The sequence below is a fragment of the Ranitomeya imitator genome, chromosome 1 (genome assembly GCF_032444005.1).
Source record: "Ranitomeya imitator isolate aRanImi1 chromosome 1, aRanImi1.pri, whole genome shotgun sequence".
NCBI classification, from domain to species: Eukaryota; Metazoa; Chordata; class Amphibia; order Anura; family Dendrobatidae; genus Ranitomeya; species Ranitomeya imitator.
The window spans coordinates 661548190-661574052 of NC_091282.1; the positions used below are offsets into that span (position 1 = coordinate 661548190).

Consider the following 25863-nt stretch of genomic DNA (forward strand, 5'->3'; position numbering starts at 1 on the left):
CTGATAACAGGGAGTAATTGTAGTCTCCAGTCCTACAGTCACCTCTCCTTAGTAATGGCTGATAACAGGGAGTAATTGTAGTCTCCAGCCCTACAGTCACCTCTCCCCAGTAATGGCTGATAACAGGGAGTAATTGTAGTCTCCAGTCCTACAGTCACCTCTCCTTAGTAATGGCTGATAACAGGGAGTAATTGTAGTCTCCAGCCCTACAGTCACCTCTCCCCAGTAATGGCTGATAACAGGGAGTAATTGTAGTCTCCAGTCCTACAGTCACCTCTCCTTAGTAATGGCTGATAACAGGGAGTAATTGTAGTCTCCAGCCCTACAGTCACCTCTCCTTAGTAATGGCTGATAACAGGGAATAATTGTAGTCTCCAGCCCTACAGTCTCCTCTCCCCAGTAATGGCTGATAACAGGGAGTAATTGTAGTCTCCAGCCCTACAGTCACCTCTCCCCAGTAATGGCTGATAACAGGGAGTAATTGTAGTCTCCAGCCCTACAGTCACCTCTCCCCAGTAATGGCTGATAACAGGGAGTAATTGTAGTCTCCAGCCCTACAGTCACCTCTCCTTAGTAATGGCTGATAACAGGGAGTAATTGTAGTCTCCAGCCCTACAGTCACCTCTCCTTAGTAATGGCTGATAACAGGGAGTAATTGTAGTCTCCAGCCCTACAGTCACCTCTCCTTAGTAATGGCTGATAACAGGGAGTAATTGTAGTCTCCAGCCCTACAGTCACCTCTCCTTAGTAATGGCTGATAACAGGGAGTAATTGTAGTCTCCAGCCCTACAGTCACCTCTCCCCAGTAATGGCTGATAACAGGGAGTAATTGTAGTCTCCAGCCCTACAGTCACCTCTCCCCAGTAATGGCTGATAACAGGGAGTAATTGTAGTCTCCAGCCCTACAGTCACCTCTTCTTAGTAATGGCTGATAACAGGGAGTAATTGTAGTCTCCAGCCCTACAGTCACCTCTCCCCAGTAATGGCTGATAACAGGGAGTAATTGTAGTCTCCAGCCCTACAGTCACCTCTCCCCAGTAATGGCTGATAACAGGGAGTAATTGTAGTCTCCAGCCCTACAGTCACCTCTCCCCAGTAATGGCTGATAACAGGGAGTAATTGTAGTCTCCAGTCCTACAGTCACCTCTCCCCAGTAATGGCTGATAACAGGGAGTAATTGTAGTCTCCAGTCCTACAGTCACCTCTCCTTAGTAATGGCTGATAACAGGGAGTAATTGTAGTCTCCAGTCCTACAGTCACCTCTCCCCAGTAATGGCTGATAACAGGGAGTAATTGTAGTCTCCAGCCCTACAGTCTCCTCTCCCCAGTAATGGCTGATAACAGGGAGTAATTGTAGTCTCCAGTCCTACAGTCACCTCTCCCCAGTAATGGCTGATAACAGGGAGTAATTGTAGTCTCCAGTCCTACAGTCACCTCTCCTTAGTAATGGCTGATAACAGGGAGTAATTGTAGTCTCCAGTCCTACAGTCTCCTCTCCCCAGTAATGGCTGATAACAGGGAGTAATTGTAGTCTCCAGCCCTACAGTCACCTCTCCCCAGTAATGGCTGATAACAGGGAGTAATTGTAGTCTCCAGTCCTACAGTCACCTGTCCCAGTAATGGCTGATAACAGGGAGTAATTGTAGTCTCCAGCCCTACAGTCACCTCTCCCAGTAATGGCTGATAACAGGGAGTAATTGTAGTCTCCAGCCCTACAGTCTCCTCTCCTTAGTAATGGCTGATAACAGGGAGTAATTGTAGTCTCCAGCCCTACAGTCACCTCTCCCCAGTAATGGCTGATAACAGGGAGTAATTGTAGTCTCCAGTCCTACAGTCTCCTCTCCCCAGTAATGGCTGATAACAGGGAGTAATTGTAGTCTCCAGCCCTACAGTCACCTCTCCCCAGTAATGGCTGATAACAGGGAGTAATTGTAGTCTCCAGTCCTACAGTCACCTGTCCCAGTAATGGCTGATAACAGGGAGTAATTGTAGTCTCCAGTCCTACAGTCACCTCTCCTTAGTAATGGCTGATAACAGGGAGTAATTGTAGTCTCCAGCCCTACAGTCACCTCTCCCCAGTAATGGCTGATAACAGGGAGTAATTGTAGTCTCCAGCCCTACAGTCACCTCTCCCCAGTAATGGCTGATAACAGGGAGTAATTGTAGTCTCCAGCCCTACAGTCACCTCTCCCAGTAATGGCTGATAACAGGGAGTAATTGTAGTCTCCAGCCCTACAGTCACCTCTCCCCAGTAATGGCTGATAACAGGGAGTAATTGTAGTCTCCAGCCCTACAGTCACCTCTCCTTAGTAATGGCTGATAACAGGGAGTAATTGTAGTCTCCAGCCCTACAGTCACCTCTCCCCAGTAATGGCTGACAACAGGGAGTAATTGTAGTCTCCAGCCCTACAGTCACCTCTCCCCAGTAATGGCTGACAACAGGGAGTAATTGTAGTCTCCAGCGCTACAGTCACCTCTCCCCAGTAATGGCTGATAACAGGGAGTAATTGTAGTCTCCAGCCCTACAGTCACCTCTCCTTAGTAATGGCTGATAACAGGGAGTAATTGTAGTCTCCAGCCCTACAGTCACCTCTCCTTAGTAATGGCTGATAACAGGGAGTAATTGTAGTCTCCAGCCCTACAGTCACCTCTCCCCAGTAATGGCTGACAACAGGGAGTAATTGTAGTCTCCAGCCCTACAGTCACCTCTCCCCAGTAATGGCTGACAACAGGGAGTAATTGTAGTCTCCAGCCCTACAGTCACCTCTCCCCAGTAATGGCTGATAACAGGGAGTAATTGTAGTCTCCAGCCCTACAGTCACCTCTCCCCAGTAATGGCTGATAACAGGGAGTAATTGTAGTCTCCAGCCCTACAGTCTCCTCTCCTTAGTAATGGCTGATAACAGGGAGTAATTGTAGTCTCCAGCCCTACAGTCACCTCTCCTTAGTAATGGCTGATAACAGGGAGTAATTGTAGTCTCCAGCCCTACAGTCTCCTCTCCTTAGTAATGGCTGATAACAGGGAGTAATTGTAGTCTCCAGCCCTACAGTCACCTCTCCTTAGTAATGGCTGATAACAGGGAGTAATTGTAGTCTCCAGCCCTACAGTCACCTCTCCTTAGTAATGGCTGATAACAGGGAGTAATTGTAGTCTCCAGTCCTACAGTCTCCTCTCCCCAGTAATGGCTGATAACAGGGAGTAATTGTAGTCTCCAGCCCTACAGTCACCTCTCCCCAGTAATGGCTGATAACAGGGAGTAATTGTAGTCTCCAGTCCTACAGTCACCTCTCCTTAGTAATGGCTGATAACAGGGAGTAATTGTAGTCTCCAGCCCTACAGTCACCTCTCCCAGTAATGGCTGATAACAGGGAGTAATTGTAGTCTCCAGCCCTACAGTCACCTCTCCCCAGTAATGGCTGATAACAGGGAGTAATTGTAGTCTCCAGTCCTACAGTCACCTGTCCCAGTAATGGCTGATAACAGGGAGTAATTGTAGTCTCCAGTCCTACAGTCACCTCTCCTTAGTAATGGCTGATAACAGGGAGTAATTGTAGTCTCCAGCCCTACAGTCACCTCTCCCCAGTAATGGCTGATAACAGGGAGTAATTGTAGTCTCCAGCCCTACAGTCACCTCTCCCAGTAATGGCTGATAACAGGGAGTAATTGTAGTCTCCAGCCCTACAGTCACCTCTCCCCAGTAATGGCTGATAACAGGGAGTAATTGTAGTCTCCAGCCCTACAGTCACCTCTCCCAGTAATGGCTGATAACAGGGAGTAATTGTAGTCTCCAGCCCTACAGTCACCTCTCCCCAGTAATGGCTGATAACAGGGAGTAATTGTAGTCTCCAGCCCTACAGTCACCTCTCCTTAGTAATGGCTGATAACAGGGAGTAATTGTAGTCTCCAGCCCTACAGTCACCTCTCCCCAGTAATGGCTGACAACAGGGAGTAATTGTAGTCTCCAGCCCTACAGTCACCTCTCCCCAGTAATGGCTGATAACAGGGAGTAATTGTAGTCTCCAGCCCTACAGTCACCTCTCCTTAGTAATGGCTGATAACAGGGAGTAATTGTAGTCTCCAGCCCTACAGTCACCTCTCCTTAGTAATGGCTGATAACAGGGAGTAATTGTAGTCTCCAGCCCTACAGTCACCTCTCCCCAGTAATGGCTGACAACAGGGAGTAATTGTAGTCTCCAGCCCTACAGTCTCCTCTCCCCAGTAATGGCTGATAACAGGGAGTAATTGTAGTCTCCAGCCCTACAGTCACCTCTCCTTAGTAATGGCTGATAACAGGGAGTAATTGTAGTCTCCAGTCCTACAGTCTCCTCTCCCCAGTAATGGCTGATAACAGGGAGTAATTGTAGTCTCCAGCCCTACAGTCACCTCTCCCCAGTAATGGCTGATAACAGGGAGTAATTGTAGTCTCCAGCCCTACAGTCACCTCTCCCAGTAATGGCTGATAACAGGGAGTAATTGTAGTCTCCAGCCCTACAGTCACCTCTCCCCAGTAATGGCTGATAACAGGGAGTAATTGTAGTCTCCAGCCCTACAGTCACCTCTCCCCAGTAATGGCTGATAACAGGGAGTAATTGTAGTCTCCAGCCCTACAGTCTCCTCTCCCCAGTAATGGCTGATAACAGGGAGTAATTGTAGTCTCCAGCCCTACAGTCACCTCTCCCCAGTAATGGCTGATAACAGGGAGTAATTGTAGTCTCCAGCCCTACAGTCACCTCTCCCCAGTAATGGCTGATAACAGGGAGTAATTGTAGTCTCCAGCCCTACAGTCACCTCTCCCCAGTAATGGCTGATAACAGGGAGTAATTGTAGTCTCCAGCCCTACAGTCACCTCTCCCCAGTAATGGCTGATAACAGGGAGTAATTGTAGTCTCCAGTCCTACAGTCACCTCTCCTTAGTAATGGCTGATAACAGGGAGTAATTGTAGTCTCCAGTCCTACAGTCACCTCTCCCCAGTAATGGCTGATAACAGGGAGTAATTGTAGTCTCCAGCCCTACAGTCACCTCTCCCCAGTAATGGCTGATAACAGGGAGTAATTGTAGTCTCCAGCCCTACAGTCACCTCTCCCCAGTAATGGCTGATAACAGGGAGTAATTGTAGTCTCCAGCCCTACAGTCACCTCTCCCCAGTAATGGCTGATAACAGGGAGTAATTGTAGTCTCCAGCCCTACAGTCTCCTCTCCTTAGTAATGGCTGATAACAGGGAGTAATTGTAGTCTCCAGTCCTACAGTCACCTCTCCCCAGTAATGGCTGATAACAGGGAGTAATTGTAGTCTCCAGCCCTACAGTCACCTCTCCCCAGTAATGGCTGATAACAGGGAGTAATTGTAGTCTCCAGCCCTACAGTCACCTCTCCCCAGTAATGGCTGATAACAGGGAGTAATTGTAGTCTCCAGCCCTACAGTCTCCTCTCCCCAGTAATGGCTGATAACAGGGAGTAATTGTAGTCTCCAGCCCTACAGTCACCTCTCCTTAGTAATGGCTGATAACAGGGAGTAATTGTAGTCTCCAGCCCTACAGTCACCTCTCCTTAGTAATGGCTGATAACAGGGAGTAATTGTAGTCTCCAGCCCTACAGTCACCTCTCCCCAGTAATGGCTGATAACAGGGAGTAATTGTAGTCTCCAGCCCTACAGTCACCTCTCCCCAGTAATGGCTGATAACAGGGAGTAATTGTAGTCTCCAGCCCTACAGTCACTCCCAACAGTGATGGCTGATAACAGGGAGTAATTGTAGTCTCCAGCCCTACAGTCACCTCTCCCCAGTAATGGCTGATAACAGGGAGTAATTGTAGTCTCCAGCCCTACAGTCTCCTCTCCCCAGTAATGGCTGATAACAGGGAGTAATTGTAGTCTCCAGCCCTACAGTCACCTCTCCCCAGTAATGGCTGATAACAGGGAGTAATTGTAGTCTCCAGCCCTACAGTCACTCCCAACAGTGATGGCTGACAACAGGGAGTAATTGTAGTCTCCAGCCCTACAGTCACTCCCAACAGTGATGGCTGATAACAGGGAGTAATTGTAGTCTCCAGCCCTACAGTCACCTCTCCCCAGTAATGGCTGATAACAGGGAGTAATTGTAGTCTCCAGCCCTACAGTCACCTCTCCCCAGTAATGGCTGATAACAGGGAGTAATTGTAGTCTCCAGCCCTACAGTCACCTCTCCTTAGTAATGGCTGATAACAGGGAGTAATTGTAGTCTCCAGCCCTACAGTCACCTCTCCCCAGTAATGGCTGATAACAGGGAGTAATTGTAGTCTCCAGCCCTACAGTCTCCTCTCCCCAGTAATGGCTGATAACAGGGAGTAATTGTAGTCTCCAGTCCTACAGTCTCCTCTCCTTAGTAATGGCTGATAACAGGGAGTAATTGTAGTCTCCAGCCCTACAGTCACCTCTCCCCAGTAATGGCTGATAACAGGGAGTAATTGTAGTCTCCAGCCCTACAGTCTCCTCTCCTTAGTGATGGCTGATAACAGGGAGTAATTGTAGTCTCCAGCCCTACAGTCACCTCTCCCCAGTAATGGCTGATAACAGGGAGTAATTGTAGTCTCCAGCCCTACAGTCACCTCTCCCCAGTAATGGCTGATAACAGGGAGTAATTGTAGTCTCCAGCCCTACAGTCACCTCTCCTTAGTAATGGCTGATAACAGGGAGTAATTGTAGTCTCCAGCCCTACAGTCACCTCTCCCCAGTAATGGCTGATAACAGGGAGTAATTGTAGTCTCCAGCCCTACAGTCTCCTCTCCCCAGTAATGGCTGATAACAGGGAGTAATTGTAGTCTCCAGTCCTACAGTCTCCTCTCCTTAGTAATGGCTGATAACAGGGAGTAATTGTAGTCTCCAGCCCTACAGTCACCTCTCCCCAGTAATGGCTGATAACAGGGAGTAATTGTAGTCTCCAGCCCTACAGTCTCCTCTCCTTAGTGATGGCTGATAACAGGGAGTAATTGTAGTCTCCAGCCCTACAGTCACCTCTCCCCAGTAATGGCTGATAACAGGGAGTAATTGTAGTCTCCAGCCCTACAGTCACCTCTCCCCAGTAATGGCTGATAACAGGGAGTAATTGTAGTCTCCAGCCCTACAGTCTCCTCTCCTTAGTAATGGCTGATAACAGGGAGTAATTGTAGTCTCCAGTCCTACAGTCACCTCTCCCCAGTAATGGCTGATAACAGGGAGTAATTGTAGTCTCCAGCCCTACAGTCTCCTCTCCTTAGTAATGGCTGATAACAGGGAGTAATTGTAGTCTCCAGTCCTACAGTCACCTCTCCCCAGTAATGGCTGATAACAGGGAGTAATTGTAGTCTCCAGCCCTACAGTCACCTCTCCCCAGTAATGGCTGATAACAGGGAGTAATTGTAGTCTCCAGCCCTACAGTCACCTCTCCTTAGGCCTCTTTCACACTTCAGTCTTTTGGCGTCAGTCACTACCGACATAGTGACGGATTGACGGATCCGTCACAATTGTTGCGAAAACGGTTCTAACGGATCCGTTTTTTTGACGGATCCGTTACTTGGGGGTTGTCTGGGAGAAGTATCTACTTTTTGGAGCATGCGCAATTGAAAAAACGGATTGGGGCGACGGATCCGCCGAAAAAACGGTTGCGGCGGATCCGTCGCCCATAGGCGCCCATTCTATGGAATGGCGGACGCGACGGATCCGTCGCGATCCGCCTTTTCGGCGTTGACAAAAAACGTTCCAATGTCCGTCTATTTTCAGAAAACGTCCGCCAAATGTCAACGGATCCGTCGCATGGCGGATGGAACGGACGACCATCCGTCACAATCCGTCACTAATGCAAGTCTATGGGAAAATAACGGATCCGTCAAAAAAAATGACGGATCCGTTATTTGAGGAAAATGGCGGTTTTAGACTGACGCCAAAAGACTGAAGTGTGAAAGAGGCCTTAGTAATGGCTGATAACAGGGAGTAATTGTAGTCTCCAGCCCTACAGTCACCTCTCCCCAGTAATGGCTGATAACAGGGAGTAATTGTAGTCTCCAGCCCTACAGTCACCTCTCCCCAGTAATGGCTGACAACAGGGAGTAATTGTAGTCTCCAGTCCTACAGTCACCTCTCCCCAGTAATGGCTGATAACAGGGAGTAATTGTAGTCTCCAGCCCTACAGTCACCTCTCCCCAGTAATGGCTGATAACAGGGAGTAATTGTAGTCTCCAGCCCTACAGTCACCTCTCCCCAGTAATGGCTGATAACAGGGAGTAATTGTAGTCTCCAGCCCTACAGTCACCTCTCCTTAGTAATGGCTGATAACAGGGAGTAATTGTAGTCTCCAGCCCTACAGTCACCTCTCCCCAGTAATGGCTGATAACAGGGAGTAATTGTAGTCTCCAGCCCTACAGTCACCTCTCCTTAGTAATGGCTGATAACAGGGAGTAATTGTAGTCTCCAGCCCTACAGTCACCTCTCCCCAGTAATGGCTGATAACAGGGAGTAATTGTAGTCTCCAGCCCTACAGTCACCTCTCCCAGTAATGGCTGATAACAGGGAGTAATTGTAGTCTCCAGCCCTACAGTCACCTCTCCCCAGTAATGGCTGATAACAGGGAGTAATTGTAGTCTCCAGTCCTACAGTCACCTCTCCCCAGTAATGGCTGATAACAGGGAGTAATTGTAGTCTCCAGCCCTACAGTCACCTCTCCCCAGTAATGGCTGATAACAGGGAGTAATTGTAGTCTCCAGTCCTTCTGTCACCTCTCCATTGTAATGGCTGACAACAGGGAGTAATAGCTTGTAGGTCTTTTTTATTTTGTATTAGTATAGTACAGAACACCAGACAATACTATCCATAACATAACTGCGAAGCATCACAAAGTATAAAATGCAACAGACCAAAATAAATCCATTGCTCCAATCACACAACAAGGTGACATAGAATCAGACACAAAGCCATGAAATAGAATGTGAAATAAATCCGATTAAAGAAACAAATGGAATAATATTCTTAACCTACTGAAATAGAAAAAATAGGGTAAAATGACAGAAACAAAATAACCATATCCACATGAATATTTTTTTCCTCCATATAAAATAGTAAAACCACCGTCCCAGCATCATTCTTACTAAGCCACTGCTATGTACAAACTCAAAAGGTTCATGCTGTCCTATATACAATGTTCTATACAATTAATACACTATAACCAATCACATTATACTAAACCTAAATGCTATTATACAATATTACACATATCTATAACTGGAAACCGAACAGGACATTCTTTTGGACCCGGGTGCACTTCTGTTGTTTGTCTGTCCTATGTGTTAGACTAGGGATTTGAAGGGACAGCCGTCGCTTAGCCAGGGGCACCACTTCGCAATATTGGGGTGCCAACCTCTGCTGTCAGGTAGGCCATCAGATTCTAGGGCCTACTAGGGGTTGTGTCAGGTATACCATATTAGCCCCCCACCTGATTCTCTGTCTAATATCCTCATTTTGGTGTTTTTAATACATATTGATGTGTTAGTTTTTATTAATAATAAAAATAATATCTTCTTAGGGGTCTTTTTCTTTTGGTATTTCAGTCCTTGGGGAGCAATGGTCTCTGAAAATAAGATCCTCAGGTACAAGAGACGTGGTCAGAGTTTAGGGACATTTCTCCTTGATCCTACTGTGCTGCTCCTGCAGTCTGATTTTTGGATGGCTTTTGCCTGTCCTGTACTCACTGCTTTCTGGACCGCATTTCGCAAAGAACGCAGGCAATGACTGAATGGTTGACCAAGGTCACCACACAAGTTACACCTAGTGCTGCCACAAATTGCAGCAAGATGACCAAGGGTCCCACACTGCAAGGATTTCTGGGTGGTACACTGCGCAGTAAAGTATGTGGGGCTACCGTACCTGTGACGAACCTTAGGCTGCTTCCGGGAGAAAATTCAGATTCTATCCCTCCTCAAAAATGTTGAGGAACGGATATAGGTAAGTGTTTCCTGAAACCTTCAATTTTACCATGAAGGTCCATGCCCTGACCAGATATCATGATCATCAAGGTTCTTTGTAGGAACATCCACGATGTCAATCTACACAGGTCGTACTGTCCATACAGGAAAGTGACTTGTTACTAGTCAAAACAGTCACCTTCCTGACTGAATTCTAGGGGGGATATTGCTAGAGGAAAGAAACCCTGCCATTCAGGGCGACCCCACGCCAGCTCAGGGCGAGACAAGTAAAGCTCAAGGCCTTCTGGTCTCACAAAGCTGACATCGAAGTAGGAGGTCCCATAGGGATGGACCAAGGCAGGTCTCTCATATGCCATAAAGCGCATCCCCACCAGGAGCTCAGGTCGAAGGTTGCTATCAGGACAGGCATACTTGCTCACCCACCGAGGATGGGACACGATGTTACAGTTACGCTTTCCCATTTGTTCGCAGAGACCACACCGTCTCTGCCCCTCTATTTTGGAAGGTTAAAAGACCATGTCTCTCTAGAAAGAGACATCAACCTCCCTCCCCTCTACATTGATGGAACTCTCTCCTTTCCTCAGGGCGTCTAGAAGATGCTGTTCTAAGGGTACCGTCACACAGTGCCATTTCGATCGCTACGACGATACGATTCGTGACGTTCCAGCGATATCCATACGATATCGTTACGATATCGCTGTGTCTGACACCCAGCAACGATCAGGGATCCTGCTGAGAATCGTACCTCGTAGCAGATCGTATGGAACTTTCTTTCATCGCTGGATCTCCCGCTGTCATCGCTAGATCGGTGTGTGTGACACCGATCTAGCGATGCGATCCAGCGATGCGTTAGCTTGTAACCAGGGTAAACATCGGATTACTAAGCGCAGGACCGCGCTTAGTAACCCGATGTTTACCCTGGTTACCAGCGTAAATGTAAAAAAAAAAATAAACAGCACATACTTACATTCCGGTGTCCGTCAGGTCCCTTGCCGTCTGCTTCCCGCACTCAGTGACTGCCGGCCGTAAAGTGAAAGCAGAGCACAGCGGTGACGTCACCGCTGTGCTGTGCTTTCACTTTACGGCCGGCAGTCACTGAGTGCGAGAAGCAGACGGCAAGGGACAGACACCGGAATGTAAGTATGTGCTGGTTTGTTTTTTTTTTACGCTGGTAACCAGGGTAAACATCGGGTTACTAAGCGCGGTCCTGCGCTTAGTAACCCGATGTTTACCCTGGTTACCGGGGACTTCGGCATCGTTGGTCGCTGGAGAGCTGTCAGTGTGACAGCTCCCCAGCGACCACACTACGATTTACCTACGATCATGGCCAGGTCGTATTGCTGGTCGTGATCCTAGGTAAATCGTATAGTGTGACGGTACCCTAAGTCACAGTACCCAGGGCCATCAGACAAGGGCAGACTACTACCCCCAGCACTTCAAAGTAAAAGGAACAGCATCCAGTCCAGGTAATAAAAAAAAATCCAATATCTTTATTCTGCCATAATGCGATGTTTTGACCTAAAAAGGTCTTTGTCAAGACCTTTTTAGGTCGAAACGTCGCATTATGGCAGAATAAAGATATTGGATTTTTTTTATCACCTGGACTGGATGCTGTTCCTTTTACTTTAAAGACTGTTCATTTCAAATTGGGTCGTTGGACTGGAGCGTGCATCCCAGTATTGATGTGCTGTCGGCTGCTTTCCTTTTTTATCATTGTACTACCCCCAGCACTGACAGCTTCTGAACAGCTTTGGGCTGGATCCCCCACCACTTTTTGGGGGGGATGGGGGGGCATTGGGTCAGGACCTACTTTCTCCCAACAAACGGCGAGACCCCGTCACCACTCGTACCGGCGAGACCCCGTCACCACTCGTACCGGCGAGACCCCGTCACCACTCGTACCGGCGAGACCCCGTCACCACTCGTACCGCCGTACTCGCCACCACAACAGTTTATTCCACTGATTTCTCCACATTCACATCCTTCCCTTGAATTAGGAATTTATGCAGTCACACATGCTGGGTCTGTGGAGGGGCATATTTTGAGACCCCCCTTCCTCACCAGTACCAAATCCGTTTCCTTGGATTGGTGCTGGCTTTCTGTTGTGCTCTTGGAACGTCCTGCCTTCCTACTGCAACAGTTTCCTTATTATTATCCTGAGCCCGCTGCTTGTCGGACACAGCCGCGTGCCCTGTACCCACAGACTTTGGGACCTTAGTATCATGTTTGGGCGCTGAGGCACACTGCCCCCGTTGCAGTAGTGCGTCCAGTGTTCCTCCCTGGCCACTTATCTGCAGCAATATTTTCCTTAGCTGCTCCCCTGTCCTAGCCATCTGCCTTCTTTCCTCCGTGAAGGCGCACTGCTCCTGTCACAACAGTTCACCTTCACCAGGTTCATTAGCTGCCTTGCCCAACACTTTTGGACATCGGGGGCGCCCTATTACAGCGACATGCCTCTCCACCCTGCCCCATACAGCCCCGGCATCTGCTGGCTCAGCGGCAGAGTAGGAATGGAGACTCCTCACACTGTCCCCCTCTCACAGCGGTGTGTACATCCCTAACGCCCACATTGTCCCTGGTGATAACCAGCTTAGCCGCAGCTGGCACTGAGGGAAACTGCACAGGAAATCCTATGTCCGGCGCCATGACTACCTCCACAGCTTCGCCCCTGCACAGATGGCAGCATCGCTGGACGTCGTCGTCCTCTCCCCACCTTGCCTATGCCTTGGACCCACTTCAGAGCCCGCACTTTTAGGTTTGGTGGGGTTTACACAGGAGGCGGTAGGCGCAACATCAGACTCCCGCGCAGTCACTGTAGTCTTTTTTTCCTTTTTTTTTTTTTCTTGGTCTCCTCCACTTGTTCGTCCTCCCTGAAGGAACACCGATTTAGGTCCACAGGAGACTCCAGGTCTCAAATCTTTCTCAATAAGCCACCTTCCTCCCCGATACTCAAGTCTCTGCTGTCTTAAGGTACCGTTACACTAAACGATTTACCAACGATCACGACCAGTGATACGACCTGGCCGTGATCGTTGGTAAGTCGTTGTGTGGTCGCTGGGGAGCTGTCACACAGACAGCTCTCTCCAGCGACCAACGATCAGGGGAAAGACTTCGGCATCGTTGAAACTGTCTTCAACGATGCCGAAGTCCCCGGGTAACCAGGGTAAACATCGGGTTACTAAGTGCAAGGCCGCGCTTAGTAACCCGATATTTATCCTGGTTACCATTAAAAGTAAAAAAAAAACCAGTACATACATTCCGATGTCTGTCACGTCCCCCGCCGTCAGCTTCCCGCACTGACTGTCAGCGCCGGCCGTAAAGCAGAGCACAGCGGTGACGTCACCGCTGTGCTCTGCTTTACGGCCGGTGCTGACAGTCAGTGCAGGGAAGCTGACGGCGGGGGACGTGACAGACATTGGAATGTGAGTATGCACTGGTTTTTGTTTTTTTTTTTTTACTTTTACAATGGTAACCAGGAGCTTAGTAACCCGATATCTACCCTGGTTACACATCGCTGGATCGGCGTCACACATGCCGATCCAGCGATGACAGCGGGTGATCAGCGACCAAAAAAATGGTTCTGATCATTCCCCAACGACCAACGATCTCCCAGCAGGGGCCTGATCGTTGGTCGCTGTCACACATAACGAGATCGTTAGCGGGATCGTTGCTACGTCACAAAAAGCGTGACGTTGCAACGATATCGTTAACAAAATCGTTATGTGTGAAGGTACATTTAGTCCTTTGCCCTGCAGGCAGGCTGCTTCTTTTGTCTCAGGCTCTGCTCCTCACACTCCTGGCCAGTTCCAGCACTTGGGACACCATTCACATCTTCATTCTCTTATTAACTTAAGACTCTCCTGAAATATTTATCCCCTTAATTTCTGAGTACTGGTTGTTGTACCTCTCCAGGAAGGGACCTGTGTGTTTCTCAATTCCCTCCTGCAGGAACACTAGCCTGGTAATTTTTTTTCTGAGGGCCCTAAGGCTATGTGCACACGTTACGGATTGGCCTCTGCAGATTCGCAGCAGTTTTCCCTGAGTTTACAGTGCCATGTAAACCTATGGAAAACAAAATCCGCAGTGACCATGCTGTGGAAAATACAGCGTGGAAACGCAGCGTTGTTTATTCCGCAGTATGTCACTTCTTTGTGCGGATTCCGCATCGGTTTACACCTGTTCCTCAATAGGAATCTGTAGGTGTTAAACCGCAGGTGGAATCCGCAAAAAAAGCCATGGTAATTCCACAGGTAATCTGGAGTGCGGTTTACCTGCGGATTTACCAAAATCGGTCCGGAAAAATCCGCACCACTTTCCACAATGTGTGCACGTAGCCTTAATCTCTGGTAGGTTATGGGTCTTTCCTTGTTGGACGCATTGGTGTCCTGGACCCATGCATCACATGGCTCCTCTTACAGCTGGGTTAGGGATTTTCTGGCGCACTCATACTCCCGTAACATGGAGACCACTTGGGAGAAGGAACCTGCAAACTCACTGTGGCCCTTCTCGACCCCCTCCCCAAGATCTTCCTGGGCTCTTTCTCCTTTTCTGTAGGTAGGCTCACTCCATCCTCAGTCGGTTGCTGTTGCTCCCTGTTCGCTGGCATAGACTGGGGAACAGAATCCTGGAAAGGCAAGCTGGCCTCCTTGCAAAGTCTGCCTCTCCCTGGAGTGAAGAGAGGCAGACTACAGCCCTCCTTCTGTGGAAAGGGGAGGCCAGCCATGGTCCTCCTAGAGCTTCTTGGGCAGCTTTACACCTAGCAGAGATGAATAGATTGCAGTATCCTGTCCTCCAGTCACTTTCCCCCAGTAATGGCTGATAATATGGAGTGATAGACTGTACTCACCTGTCCTACAGTTGCCTCTCCAGTATAATAAAAAACGCAAATTTCTGCCAGAAAACTCCGGATTTTGTCAGGAAAATAACCTGACGTGTGCACATAGCCTCATAATAATGGCTGATATTCCCCCCTCCCAATTACTTGCAGTCTCCCAGCCCCTGCCTCATTCCCTGCAGTCCCTACACACACACTCATCTTCTTCCTCATTCAGCTTTCTGCAGATTGTGGCTCCACCCTCTGACCAGCTGATTGGGTGCTGGTCTCCAGTTGTATTTGTATATGAGCAGGGAGGGGCGGAGCTATCAGGGAAAGGAAACTGAAACTTTGCAGGCTCAGTCCAGGAAGCTCCTCAGATCTGCTCTCCTTCTCTTCCCATGTCCCACTGCTTGTGTGCTGTTTGCGGCCCCTATGCCTGGCACTAAGGTATCTCCCTGTATGCTCAGCAGGAGGAAGGTAGGTGTTGGGGCGCTAAGCTCTGCTGATAGATGCCTCCCCATATACAGTGACTGTTCCTGGTCAGGTGCCCCCCACAGCCTATCAGTCATGTGTCACATACACTAGTGCTTGTGGCTGATAACAGCCAGCAATAGCTTACTTTCAGTAATTGCCCCTTTTAATGTTCCTCATGCTGCGCCCCTTTATTGCGGATTCCCCTTTTACTCACTGATGTCCACCTTCCCCTTCGGTTTCTGTTCTTCCCTGTCCTGTTTCTTGCTGTAGGGCCCCCGTTGTATACAATAGGAGGCAATGAGGAAGTGAGCAGCAGGTCCCGTTTAACCACACATAACCTCTTAAAACCCCAAGCCATTTTTTAGCCCTCTTACTCTAACATTAGAGGTATGTAGGGGATGCAAGGGTCAGTTCCACTATTGTGCTTTTCATTTCTCACCAGTTTCCATACCTCTGCTTGCTGTCAGTGGGTGGTTGTGTAGTCATGTGATGTTGGCCCGTTGTCGCGTATCTGTTGGTGACTCTGTCTTCTCCTCCTGGCAGGGCCGTTCCTCTGTTGCATGAGTGCAGAGCTTTGCACCGCTCCCACCTGGCAATGAGATCCTACCGAGGCCGTCATTCTCACCCGCCTCCCCATAGCTCCATCCACAGCCCTAACTTGTTTTCTTTCGTTAATCCTTTCCTCACGCAGGAGCAGGAAGACCTCCGTAGAAATCAGAGAGCGTTCCTCCTGGATGGTCAGCCGAATCTTCCCACCTATCGCCCCCCAGACGCCTGGAACTCATACCGTGTCCCACAGAGACACTACAAGAACCCCCCGTCTGCTCCCATAACTCGCCCTGCCCATCCTCCCACCCGTCCTAACAGGTGGCAATCCGATCACAACACCAACAACCTGACAAGCGATTTTCAGCAGCTTTCCGTGTCCCAGAACACACTAGAAAGTGCCCTGCTGCAGAAATTTAACGGCCTCCGCCCAGGAGAATTCCTGACTGCCATCGGCCTGTCCAAGACTCTACGCATTGAGAAGAAGGTGATCAACCGCCATCTGTACAGCCTCCAGAAGAATTGCCTGCTGAGCCTAGAGGAAGGGAAGCCCCCAAAGTGGAGGCCGGCGAGTGGTGGCACCAGGGCAACCCCAAACCGCAGCATCCCCTATCAGCTCAAAGAAGGTCCCAGGAACGAGCAGTCGCCCCTCGAGTCAAACTGGTCGGCAGAAGTAATGGCAGAGAACAAGGAGAAGCTATGTGAGTTCCTGTATCAGTCCCCCGGCTCCACGCCTACCAACATCCGCAAAGGGTTAGGAGTGTCCCGGCCGCAAGAGATCAATCAGCTCCTGACCACCCTGGAGAAGCAGGGTGAAGTTTGCCGCCAGGGCAACTCCTCCAAGTGGTCACTGACAGAGAAGAAGCGGGAGAGGATGAACCTAAAGAAGAGAGCGGCAGAGATCCATGAGAACGAGCAGCCTGACCTCACAGATCCACATGTGACCAACTCTGAGAATGGCCAGCAGGGGGCAACACCTGATGTCTGCAGCTCTATTCCAGAGGTGAAAGAGGCCGACATGACCAACGAAGAACCGCCTGCCAAGCGCATGAAGGAGGCACCGATGGACTATGAGAACGGCCGATGGGCCATGGATGAGGTGTCCGACAAGGATGATGGCGGCTTAGATGTGCAGTCCACCGCTGAGCAGAACTTCTACGAGCCCCCCAATGAGTGCTCCCGGCTGGACAAGCTGCTGGCGTGCCAAGCCAAGAACCCTGTGAGCGGGCTGCTGGAGTTCACCCACTTCTTTTCGTTGCAGTGTGAATTTATTCTTCTGGACCAGAGCGGACCCTCACACGACCCCAGGTAAACATCCCTGCACCCCACAATCAGTCAGTCCTGTAGGGATGTATTCATAGTGATCAGATTACTGCAGCTCCATCTCCCGCTTTCCCTTGCAGGTTTAAGATTCAAGCGGTGATCGATGGACGAAAATTTCCGGAGGCAGAAGCAAGTAGCAAAAAGACTGCCAAGAAGGAGGCTGCTGCTCTCGCCCTGCGTATCCTACTGCGGGAAGAACAAGGCGGCACACAGGAGGAGGTCCTGGCTGAGCAGGTGACCATCGAGACCCCTGAAGATGTGGTAAGGACTTAAGACAAGCACACCTTTTGTGTGGTGGTGGGAAGCCCTTCTCAGGGGTGTGATTTGTATTTCCTTATCTCCTCTAAAGTTTTTCATTTTTTCTATCTGCAGAAAACTGCACCCACAGTGCCGCTGATCGCAGGGAAAAACCCAGTCAGCATTCTGATGGAGTACAGCCAGAAATCCGGGAATATGTGCGAATTCCAGCTGGTGTCTCAGGAAGGACCACCACACGACCCCAAGTATGTTTCTTATGTGACCCTGACACCTGCTTGCAGTCAGAATGCGTCCACACAGCAAATAGAGAGGAGGGATGTGCCCTGGTGAGGGCAGGGTGCAGGACCTGGAAGGTAAAGGGGTGGGCGAGAACCTGGAGGGTAGAGGTGTGGGCTCTGGTAGGCGAGAACTCTGAGGGTAAAGGGGTGGGCGAGAACCCGGAGGGTAGAAGGGTGGGTGAGGACCCGGAGGGTAGAGGGGTGGGCGAGGACCCGGAGGGTAGAGGGGTGGGCGAGGACCCGGAGGGTAGAGGGGTGGGCGAGGACCCGGAGGGTAGAGGGGTGGGCGAGGACCCGGAGGGTAGAGGGGTGGGCTCTGGTAGGGGCATGGGGAGAGAACCCAGAAGTTAGAGGGGTGGGGGCATGGGGGGAGGATCTAGAGGGTAGAGTGATGGGGCAGCACGGTACCCGGAGGGCAAAGGGGTGGGCTCTGGTGGCGGAAAGGTGAAGATCTGGATGGCAGAGGGTGTGGGTGTGAAGGAGGCCGATGCTCTGGGGGGGTTGCGTTGGTTGATGGCTCTGGAGGGAAGACAACAATTCGTGAGGTGGGTAGAGGTCCCGGTTCCGCTGTACATATGAGGCATACTGTTGTCTTTCCCCATCCACTTTGCGCTGCTCGGCCAGGCCTTCATATGTTATCAATGGTGAGAAAAGAGAAATCCGCTGTTGCACCCCTCGGTGCCCTCTTCTGCTGTGGAGATGTCAACCACTTGATCCTTATACTCCCCACATTGTCTGTATGGGAAAATATGGCGCCCCTCTCCCCCTTTTTGTAACCCCAGTCATCAGGTAGTCAACAGACATAGACTTCACCTGGATCTGTCAGTGTATAAGAGGTCTGTTGGTCTGTAGGTACAACACCCCTCCCTGAGTAACAGGAAATATTTTCACAGGTTCACCTATGTTGTAAAAATGGGCACCCAGACTTTCCCAGCCGTGGTTGCCAATAGCAAGAAGATGGCGAAGCAGATGGCAGCGGAGGAGGCTGTGAAAATGCTGCTAGGTGACAACCTGCTACAGCCGGAGAAGGTGCGGAGGGGCCCGTGTGTACTGTGGGGAGATTACTTGGGGATCTGTGTACTACGGGGGAATAATAATAATAATTATTTATTTCTGGGGTCTGTGTGTGCTCTGAGGTGGGGGGTCTGTGTGCAGTGAGATGGGTTATGTCTGTGTTATGGTGGGGGGGTCTGTGTGTGTGCTCAGAGGGCGGGGTGAGGGTCTGTGTGTACTTGGAGTGGTGGTGTCTGTGCGTGTACTCTGGTGAGGAAAGCGTAGGGGGCCTGTTCGCGCACTGCAGGGGGGGAGGGGTGTCTGCGTGCGCTCGAGGGGGAGCTCTGTGCGTGCGCTCTGGGGGGGGCCAGAGCTCTGTGCGTGCGCTCGGGGGGGGGGGGGGGGGCAGAGCTCTGCGTGTGCTCGGGGGGGGGGGGGGGGGCAGAGCTCTGCGTGTGCTCGGGGGGGGGGGCAGAGCTCTGCGTGTGCTCGGGGGGGGGGGGGGGGGCAAAGCTCTGTGCGTGCGCTCTTGGGGGGGGGCAGAGCTCTGTGCTTGAGCTCTGGGGGGGGCAGAGCTGTGCGTGCGCTCTGGGGGGGCAGAGCTCTGTGCGTGCGCTCTGGGGGGGGGCAGAGCTCTGTGCGTGCGCTCTGGGGGGGCAGAGCTCTGTGCGTGCGTTCTGGGGGGGCAGAGCTCTGTGCGTGCGCTCTGGGGGGGGGCAGAGCTCTGTGCGTGCGCTCTGGGGGGGGCAGAGCTGTGCGTGCGCTCTGGGGGGGCAGAGCTCTGTGCGTGCGCTCTGGGGGGGGCAGAGCTCTGTGCGTGCGTTCTGGGGGGGCAGAGCTCTGTGCGTGCGCTCTGGGGGGGGGCAGAGCTCTGTGCGTGCGCTCTGGGGGGGGCAGAGCTCTGCGTGCGCTCTGGGGGGGCAGAGCTCTGTGCGTGCGCTCTGGGGGGGCAGAGCTCTGTGCGTGCGCTCTGGGGGGGCAGAGCTCTGTGCGTGCGCTCTGGGGGGGCAGAGCTCTGCGTGCGCTCTGGGGGGGCAGAGCTCTGTGCGTGCGCTCTGGGGGGGCAGAGCTCTGTGCGTGCGCTCTGGGGGGGCAGAGCTCTGTGCGTGCGCTCTGGGGGGGCAGAGCTCTGTGCGTGCGCTCTGGGGGGGCAGAGCTCTGCGTGCGCTCTGGGGGGGCAGAGCTCTGTGCGTGCGCTCTGGGGGGGCAGAGCTCTGTGCGTGCGCTCTGGGGGGCAGAGCTCTGTGCGTGCGCTCTGGGGGGGGCAGAGCTCTGTGCGTGCGCTCTGGGGGGGCAGAGCTCTGTGCGTGCACTCTGGGGGGGGCAGAGCTCTGTGCGTGCGCTCTGGGGGGGCAGAGCTCTGTGCGTGCGCTCTGGGGGGGGCAGAGCTCTGCGTGCGCTCTGGGGGGGCAGAGCTCTGTGCGTGCGCTCTTGGGGGGCAGAGCTCTGTGCGTGCGCTCTTGGGGGGCAGAGCTCTGTGCGTGCGCTCTTGGGGGGCAGAGCTCTGTGCGTGCGCTCTTGGGGGGCAGAGCTCTGTGCGTGCGCTCTGGGGGGGCAGAGCTCTGTGCGTGCGCTCTTGGGGGGCAGAGCTCTGTGCGTGCGCTCTGGGGGGGCAGAGCTCTGTGCGTGCGCTCTGGGGGGGCAGAGCTCTGTGCGTGCGCTCTGGGGGGGCAGAGCTCTGCGTGCACTCTTGGGGAGCTCTGTGCGTGCGCTTTGGGGGGGGAAGCTCTGTGCGTGCACTTGGGGAAGGGGGGTGAGTTCTGTGTGTGTGCTTTGGAGGGATTATTTTGGTTGTCTGCACAGCTGGGGGAATTATTACTGGATGGTCTGTGGGTGCTGGGGGGGATCAATTGGGGATTATTACTTAAAGTAGTGACATTATTTCCCCCACAGCCTGAACCGGTCCCTGATGTGGTGACTGCAGAGTTCCCCCCTATCCCAGAACTTTCTCCAGAGGATCTGAAAATGGCACAGCTGTCAGGAGTTGGGGACTACATCAAGTATCTAAATGCCAACCCTGTCAGCGGGCTCTTGGATTATTCCCGTGCCAAGGGTTTTGCCGCAGAGTTCAAGATGGTCAGTCAGACCGGACCAGCACACGATCCCAAGTAAGACACCCTCTAAAAAAAATAAAAAATAAACCTCACACTGTCATATATTAGGTCGGGAGCAGATACTGGATACGTTCAATACCCGTGCTTGCAGGACGGGGGGATTCATTATCTGGGGGTGGACGCTCTGTGCTCACTCTTGTTATTTCTTCTGCAGATTTGTGTTTCAAGCCAAAGTTGGGGGTCGCTGGTTCCCCCCTGTCACTGCGTCCAATAAGAAGCAAGCAAAGGCAGAGGCGGCAGATGCTGCCCTGAGGGTCTTGATCGGTGAGGCAGAGAAAGCGATCCGGGAGGGAGACAGCATAACGGAGGTGAGCAGCTAGTGACCTGATACCGGGACACACAATAGTCTTGAGGACACGTGATCCTGGAGCTCTGATCCCCCTGTAAATGCTAACGGGGTCAGCGGGGTGAGAGTTGCTTATGGTAACCATGCCGAGAGCGATGAACGGGTGACTAGCACTAGAATGCACTAATGTTTTGGGAAGGGCCCAGACAAGGTGGGTCTACAGCACACGTTTCAAACTCTTTCCAAATTTGGCCCTCAGGGGGTTTGTTTAGCCCACATCGCTGGCACTAACCCCTCATCATTCGCCCTCTGCGTCTGACGTCTCAGCATAGCAGGCTCGATGATGTCACTATTTTGCGCACACTGAAAAAAGCTGCAGAGATCAGAGTAGCAGGGGGTAGAGGTATTTTATTATTTTTTTTTTTTAATGTGGGGCCCATTCTGTACGGAATGCTGAAGAAAATTTTCCTTCATTGTAGACATATTTGTAATATCAAGGGGGGCCCACAACTGTCCATGTTTTTAACTTTGGCCCTCTGTGTGTTTGAGTTTGGTATCCCTGGTCTGCTGTGTTCTTATTCATTGAGAGGAAGCAGGGGTATTGACAGTGTCAAATCCTCATTGTTTTTGTTGGCAGCTCCCAGTCAGCGGCAGCACCTTCCACGATCAGATCGCCATGCTCAGCCACCACAAGTTCAACAGCCTGACTGCTCGCATCCAAAACAGCCTCCTGGGCCGGAAGATTTTGGCGGCCATCATCATGAGACGGCACAGTGAGGACCTGGGCACCGTCGTTAGCATTGGCACCGGTTAGTGTTGCTTGACATGAGGTGAGGTCAGGGCTCAGCCATGTGTCCATGTCTTCTGAGCCGTCTGTTTCTGCAGGTAACAGGTGTGTGAAAGGCGAGGAGCTGAGTCTGCATGGGGAGACAGTGAATGACTGCCACGCGGAGATCATCGCACGCCGTGGCTTCATAAGGTGAATAGTAGTCTGCTGGTAGTTGTAGTTGTGAGGTCACAGACATTACAGGACACCTTCTTTTTGCAGGTTCTTGTATGATCAGCTGATGAAGTATAACCCTGACTCTCCAGAGGACACTATATTCGAGGAGTCGGAGGGAGAGCTGCTGAGGATTTGCCCCGGGGTCACCTTCCACCTGTATATCAGGTCAGTGGTAACCCCTGAGACTCCTCCGTCCCACGGGCAGGTGGTTGCACAGATGAAGTCTGATGTCTCGTACTCTCATTGCAGTACCGCCCCCTGCGGAGATGGGGCACTCTTTGACAAGTCATGCAGTGACCAGCCCTCTGTGGATGGAGACAAGCAGCACCACCCGTTGTTCGAAAACCCCAAACAAGGAAAGCTGCGAACCAAAGTGGAGAATGGTAAGTCCCACTGCTGGGTTGAAGTGCTGCCTCTCATCATCCTGCCATCTGGTGACATTTTATGTTGTGTCCGCAGGGGAGGGCACCATTCCCGTGGAGTCCAGTGATATTGTGCCCACCTGGGATGGGATCCAGCATGGCGAGCGGCTCCGCACCATGTCCTGCAGCGACAAGATCCTGCGCTGGAATGTGCTGGGCCTTCAGGGTGGCGTCCTGTCTCATTTCATCGAGCCAGTGTATCTCAGCTCCGTCACCCTAGGTAAGATGACCCTACAATGTCTGTGTGACCCCCTTCTACTCCGCAGCTTCATGCCTGGTGTCTAGATTGCATACGGATGGTGTGGTGCTGTAGTGTTGATCTGTAGGTTAATGGTGTGGCAATGCTACCCTGCCGCCTTACTGGAAGTTCGGCTACTGGGAGAAAGTAAACATATTTCCTCTGGAAGCTGCGGCTTCCAGCCACAGAGGTGTGCACAGCCTGGCTACAGGCACTGTGCTCTATGCTGTCAGCATGTCCCTGCACATTGACTGCTTTTGGCACAGATGCTCTGCAGAATCGACTGTCAATCAATGTGCCGGGGCGTGCAGACAGTATAGAGAGCAGCAGCTAGCTGGGCTGTGCACACCTCTGTGACTGAGAATTGGCGGCTCCTGGAAGAAATGCTTAATTTATTTCTGCAGCTACTCTTCCAGTAAAGCATCCAGGCAGATTAACCCCATAGCTGCAGGTAAATGGCATTTTCCAAGGTGTCGGGTTCCTTTTAACTAAATGTTTATTACAGCACGCTGCAACATTTGTGTCCAGAATTAACAGCACGTCCTAGTGGTCTCCACCCTCCGTCTTTTAGTTCTCCGATTCCTGTATTTCAGGATACCTGTTTAGTAAGGGTCACTTGACAAGGGCGATTTGCTGCCGCATGTCTAGGGATGGGGACGCCTTCCAGAAGCAACTGCCGGATCTGTACATGGTCAATCACCCTGAGGTAAGAGCTGCCTGGCCCCGGCTCTCTGCTGCCCTGCAAACTGTCACTAACAACAAATTTCTTGCAGGTTGGGCGGGTTAGCGTGTATGACTCCCATCGACAGACTGGGAAAACCAAGGAGTCCAGTGTGAACTGGTGCCTGGCGGACGAGGAGGTTGAGGTCCTGGACGGTACAAAAGGCAAAGTTGAAGGGTCAGTAGCACCCAGACAAGTCCAATTATGTCTGTTTCTCCCTTTTCGCTGCTTCTGATGGGTCGTCTGTGTTTTTCAGATCCCGGCTGGAGGTCTCCCGTGTCTCCAAGCTCCACATGTTCGTTTTGTTCCAGAAACTCAGTGACCTGCGCGGCCGCCGCGACCTGCTGCTGTACAGCTCCTACAGCGACATCAAAGCGGCAGCCACCCAGTACCAGCAGGTCAAAGGACAGTTCTTTAAAGCTCTGCGGGAGATGAGCTACGGCAGCTGGATCAGCAAACCCCAGGAGGAGAAGAGCTTCAACCTGGCCACTAATTAACGACTTGCATTTTTTTTCCCAGCCGCTGTTTTTGTTTATGTAACGGAATGTCACTAGTTTGTCACCGACGGGCGGGCGGGGGAATATGCCAGTGCCCGCCTGCCAGGCCCTCCAGAAACCCATCAGAGCCCCTTGCGCACAATATCCTGCTTTTTATTTCCTTTTAGTCTTGTAGTCTTCTACAATGTTTAAAATTGGCATTTTATGAGCAGTCTGATGTATCAGCTACTTCCCTGCCAGTGCAGAGAGGTGGTGTGGTATGGTGTAGTCACCCACTTAGTTGAGTGACTGTTGCTAGGCAATCTTTGTAATAATGGACTTTTTTCCTTTTAAGGATCAAGTTTGAAATAAAAAGAGACAGATTATTTAAGATGCCATAAATTTTTTCTTTGCAAATTAAAAAATTCACGGTGTGTGAGTATTGACGTCTCCTGTAGTACAGAGGAAGGGTCCAGATCCCCACCCGTTATTTATGTTGCAGTGCGTGCCTTAGTGTCCTGGTTGCCATGTTGGTGACTGCCGTCTTGCATAGTCTCTTGCCTTTTTCTCCTGCTGGGTTTCTGCGAGGTTTCTGGCAGCACGGTGGTACAGGCCCAGTTTTCTTTCAGTGTTTGCTCTCAGACTATTTTTTTTATATAGTCAGTTTTTTGCGGTTTGGTAGAGTCCTTTGGTTTTTCCAGTGCATGTCTGACTGCTACCGCTTCCTGTAAATGCAGACGTCCTCTGTTAGATTCGTAGTCAGACATCAGCCGCCGTAATACTCGCCAGTTTTGGTTCTACTTCTTTTTCATATTTTATTTTATCCTTTTAAAGAAACATTCCAAGTATAAAATCGTCCTAAACTGGATTGTGTTCTCCCAGGTGTCCAGATCTTTTTCTAGCCCCCCGTGTACAGAGCTCTGTCCCTTCCTTCCTTCCTTCAGTCGCTTAGCTTGTTTTTCCCGTGTTGTAGACTTTGGAGTTGCATGATTCTGGAGTTTGTGTTTTTTGTTTTTTTTTTCTTTTTTCTTAATCTCAATGATTCCTGTAGTTCATTTTTCAGGCTCTCAATAACACGACCAGTGTGACAGGCAGTGAATCACGACGGTGGGAGAACGCCAAACCTATGTTGTGTCCAAAATTGGTAAAATATACCTGGTCTTAAAAACATTGGTGTTATACTGTGATATATACATAGGAGAGCACCAAAATGACACCGACTGATACACGGTGGATAAAAAAAGTCTACACAGCCTTGTCATGTAAAAAAAAAAACATAAATCATTTTGGAACTTTTTCCCCTTTTCAATGTCACCCAATAATATGTACAAATCCATTGAAAAACAAGCTGAAATCTTTTTGGGTGAAAAAAATAAAAATTTAAAATGGGGGTTGCAAAAATGTGCACATCCTTAAATTAATACTTTGTTGAAGTCCCTATGAATTTCTGGTACATCTAGAATTGGTGATCTTTGCCTGTTTCCCTACTGAAGCCCCATTTCCAGCTGTTGGCAGAACATAATCGCTCTTGTATGTTTATCTCTGTATGATATGGCTTCTGTCTTGCCCCCCAGCTCCTCAACCCAAACCTCTGATGTCTAGTTCTGGGTAATGTCACTGTGGTGCCAAATTTAAGCCACTTCTTGATGTCTTAGTGTCCATTGTATCTGTTATGCATTGGAAATGTTATTGATTGATAACTTTCCACAATTGATTACTATGTAACATGAAGGGAACACCAATGTGCCCACATTATGTTCTGCCTTGATGATGGTTTCAGTGTTCATGGTAGATCTTATGCCTGGGAAATGTTTTTTGTTTTTTTTTTTGTCCCTTCTGACTAATAACTTTCCACAATGAGCTCCTTTGCTGTGTTGTCAGCTATTTATGGAAGAAAATCCTCCTAGAACAGTGACGCTTTCTCTGGAGTTAAATCATAATCCCTGTAAATGATGGCGGCTGTGCACTGACTACTATGTAACATGA

At 50.7% G+C, this 25863-nt stretch overlaps 1 protein-coding gene across 3 annotated transcripts in view; it reads left to right on the plus strand.

Annotated features, from left to right (window-relative positions):
• Positions 1-25047, plus strand: part of ADAR (adenosine deaminase RNA specific) — a 63928-nt gene extending 38881 nt beyond the window's left edge. Inside the window, exons 1-15 of one of the 3 annotated variants that reach the window (XM_069728890.1) lie at positions 15079-15222; positions 15911-17073; positions 17169-17349; positions 17461-17591; positions 18518-18653; positions 20511-20725; positions 20886-21039; positions 21655-21826; positions 21903-21996; positions 22066-22185; positions 22270-22403; positions 22480-22662; positions 23274-23386; positions 23454-23578; positions 23658-25047. In XM_069728890.1, coding sequence (XP_069584991.1) covers positions 15178-15222; positions 15911-17073; positions 17169-17349; positions 17461-17591; positions 18518-18653; positions 20511-20725; positions 20886-21039; positions 21655-21826; positions 21903-21996; positions 22066-22185; positions 22270-22403; positions 22480-22662; positions 23274-23386; positions 23454-23578; positions 23658-23898 — 3207 coding nt within the window. In that variant the 5' untranslated portion in view covers positions 15079-15177 and the 3' untranslated portion in view covers positions 23899-25047. Of the gene's footprint in view, positions 1-15078; positions 15223-15762; positions 17074-17168; positions 17350-17460; positions 17592-18517; positions 18654-20510; positions 20726-20885; positions 21040-21654; positions 21827-21902; positions 21997-22065; positions 22186-22269; positions 22404-22479; positions 22663-23273; positions 23387-23453; positions 23579-23657 lie in introns of those variants that run through there. The other 2 variants (XM_069728892.1, XM_069728891.1) reach the window with 2 other exon arrangements.
• The last annotated feature ends 816 nt before the right edge of the window (positions 25048-25863 follow it).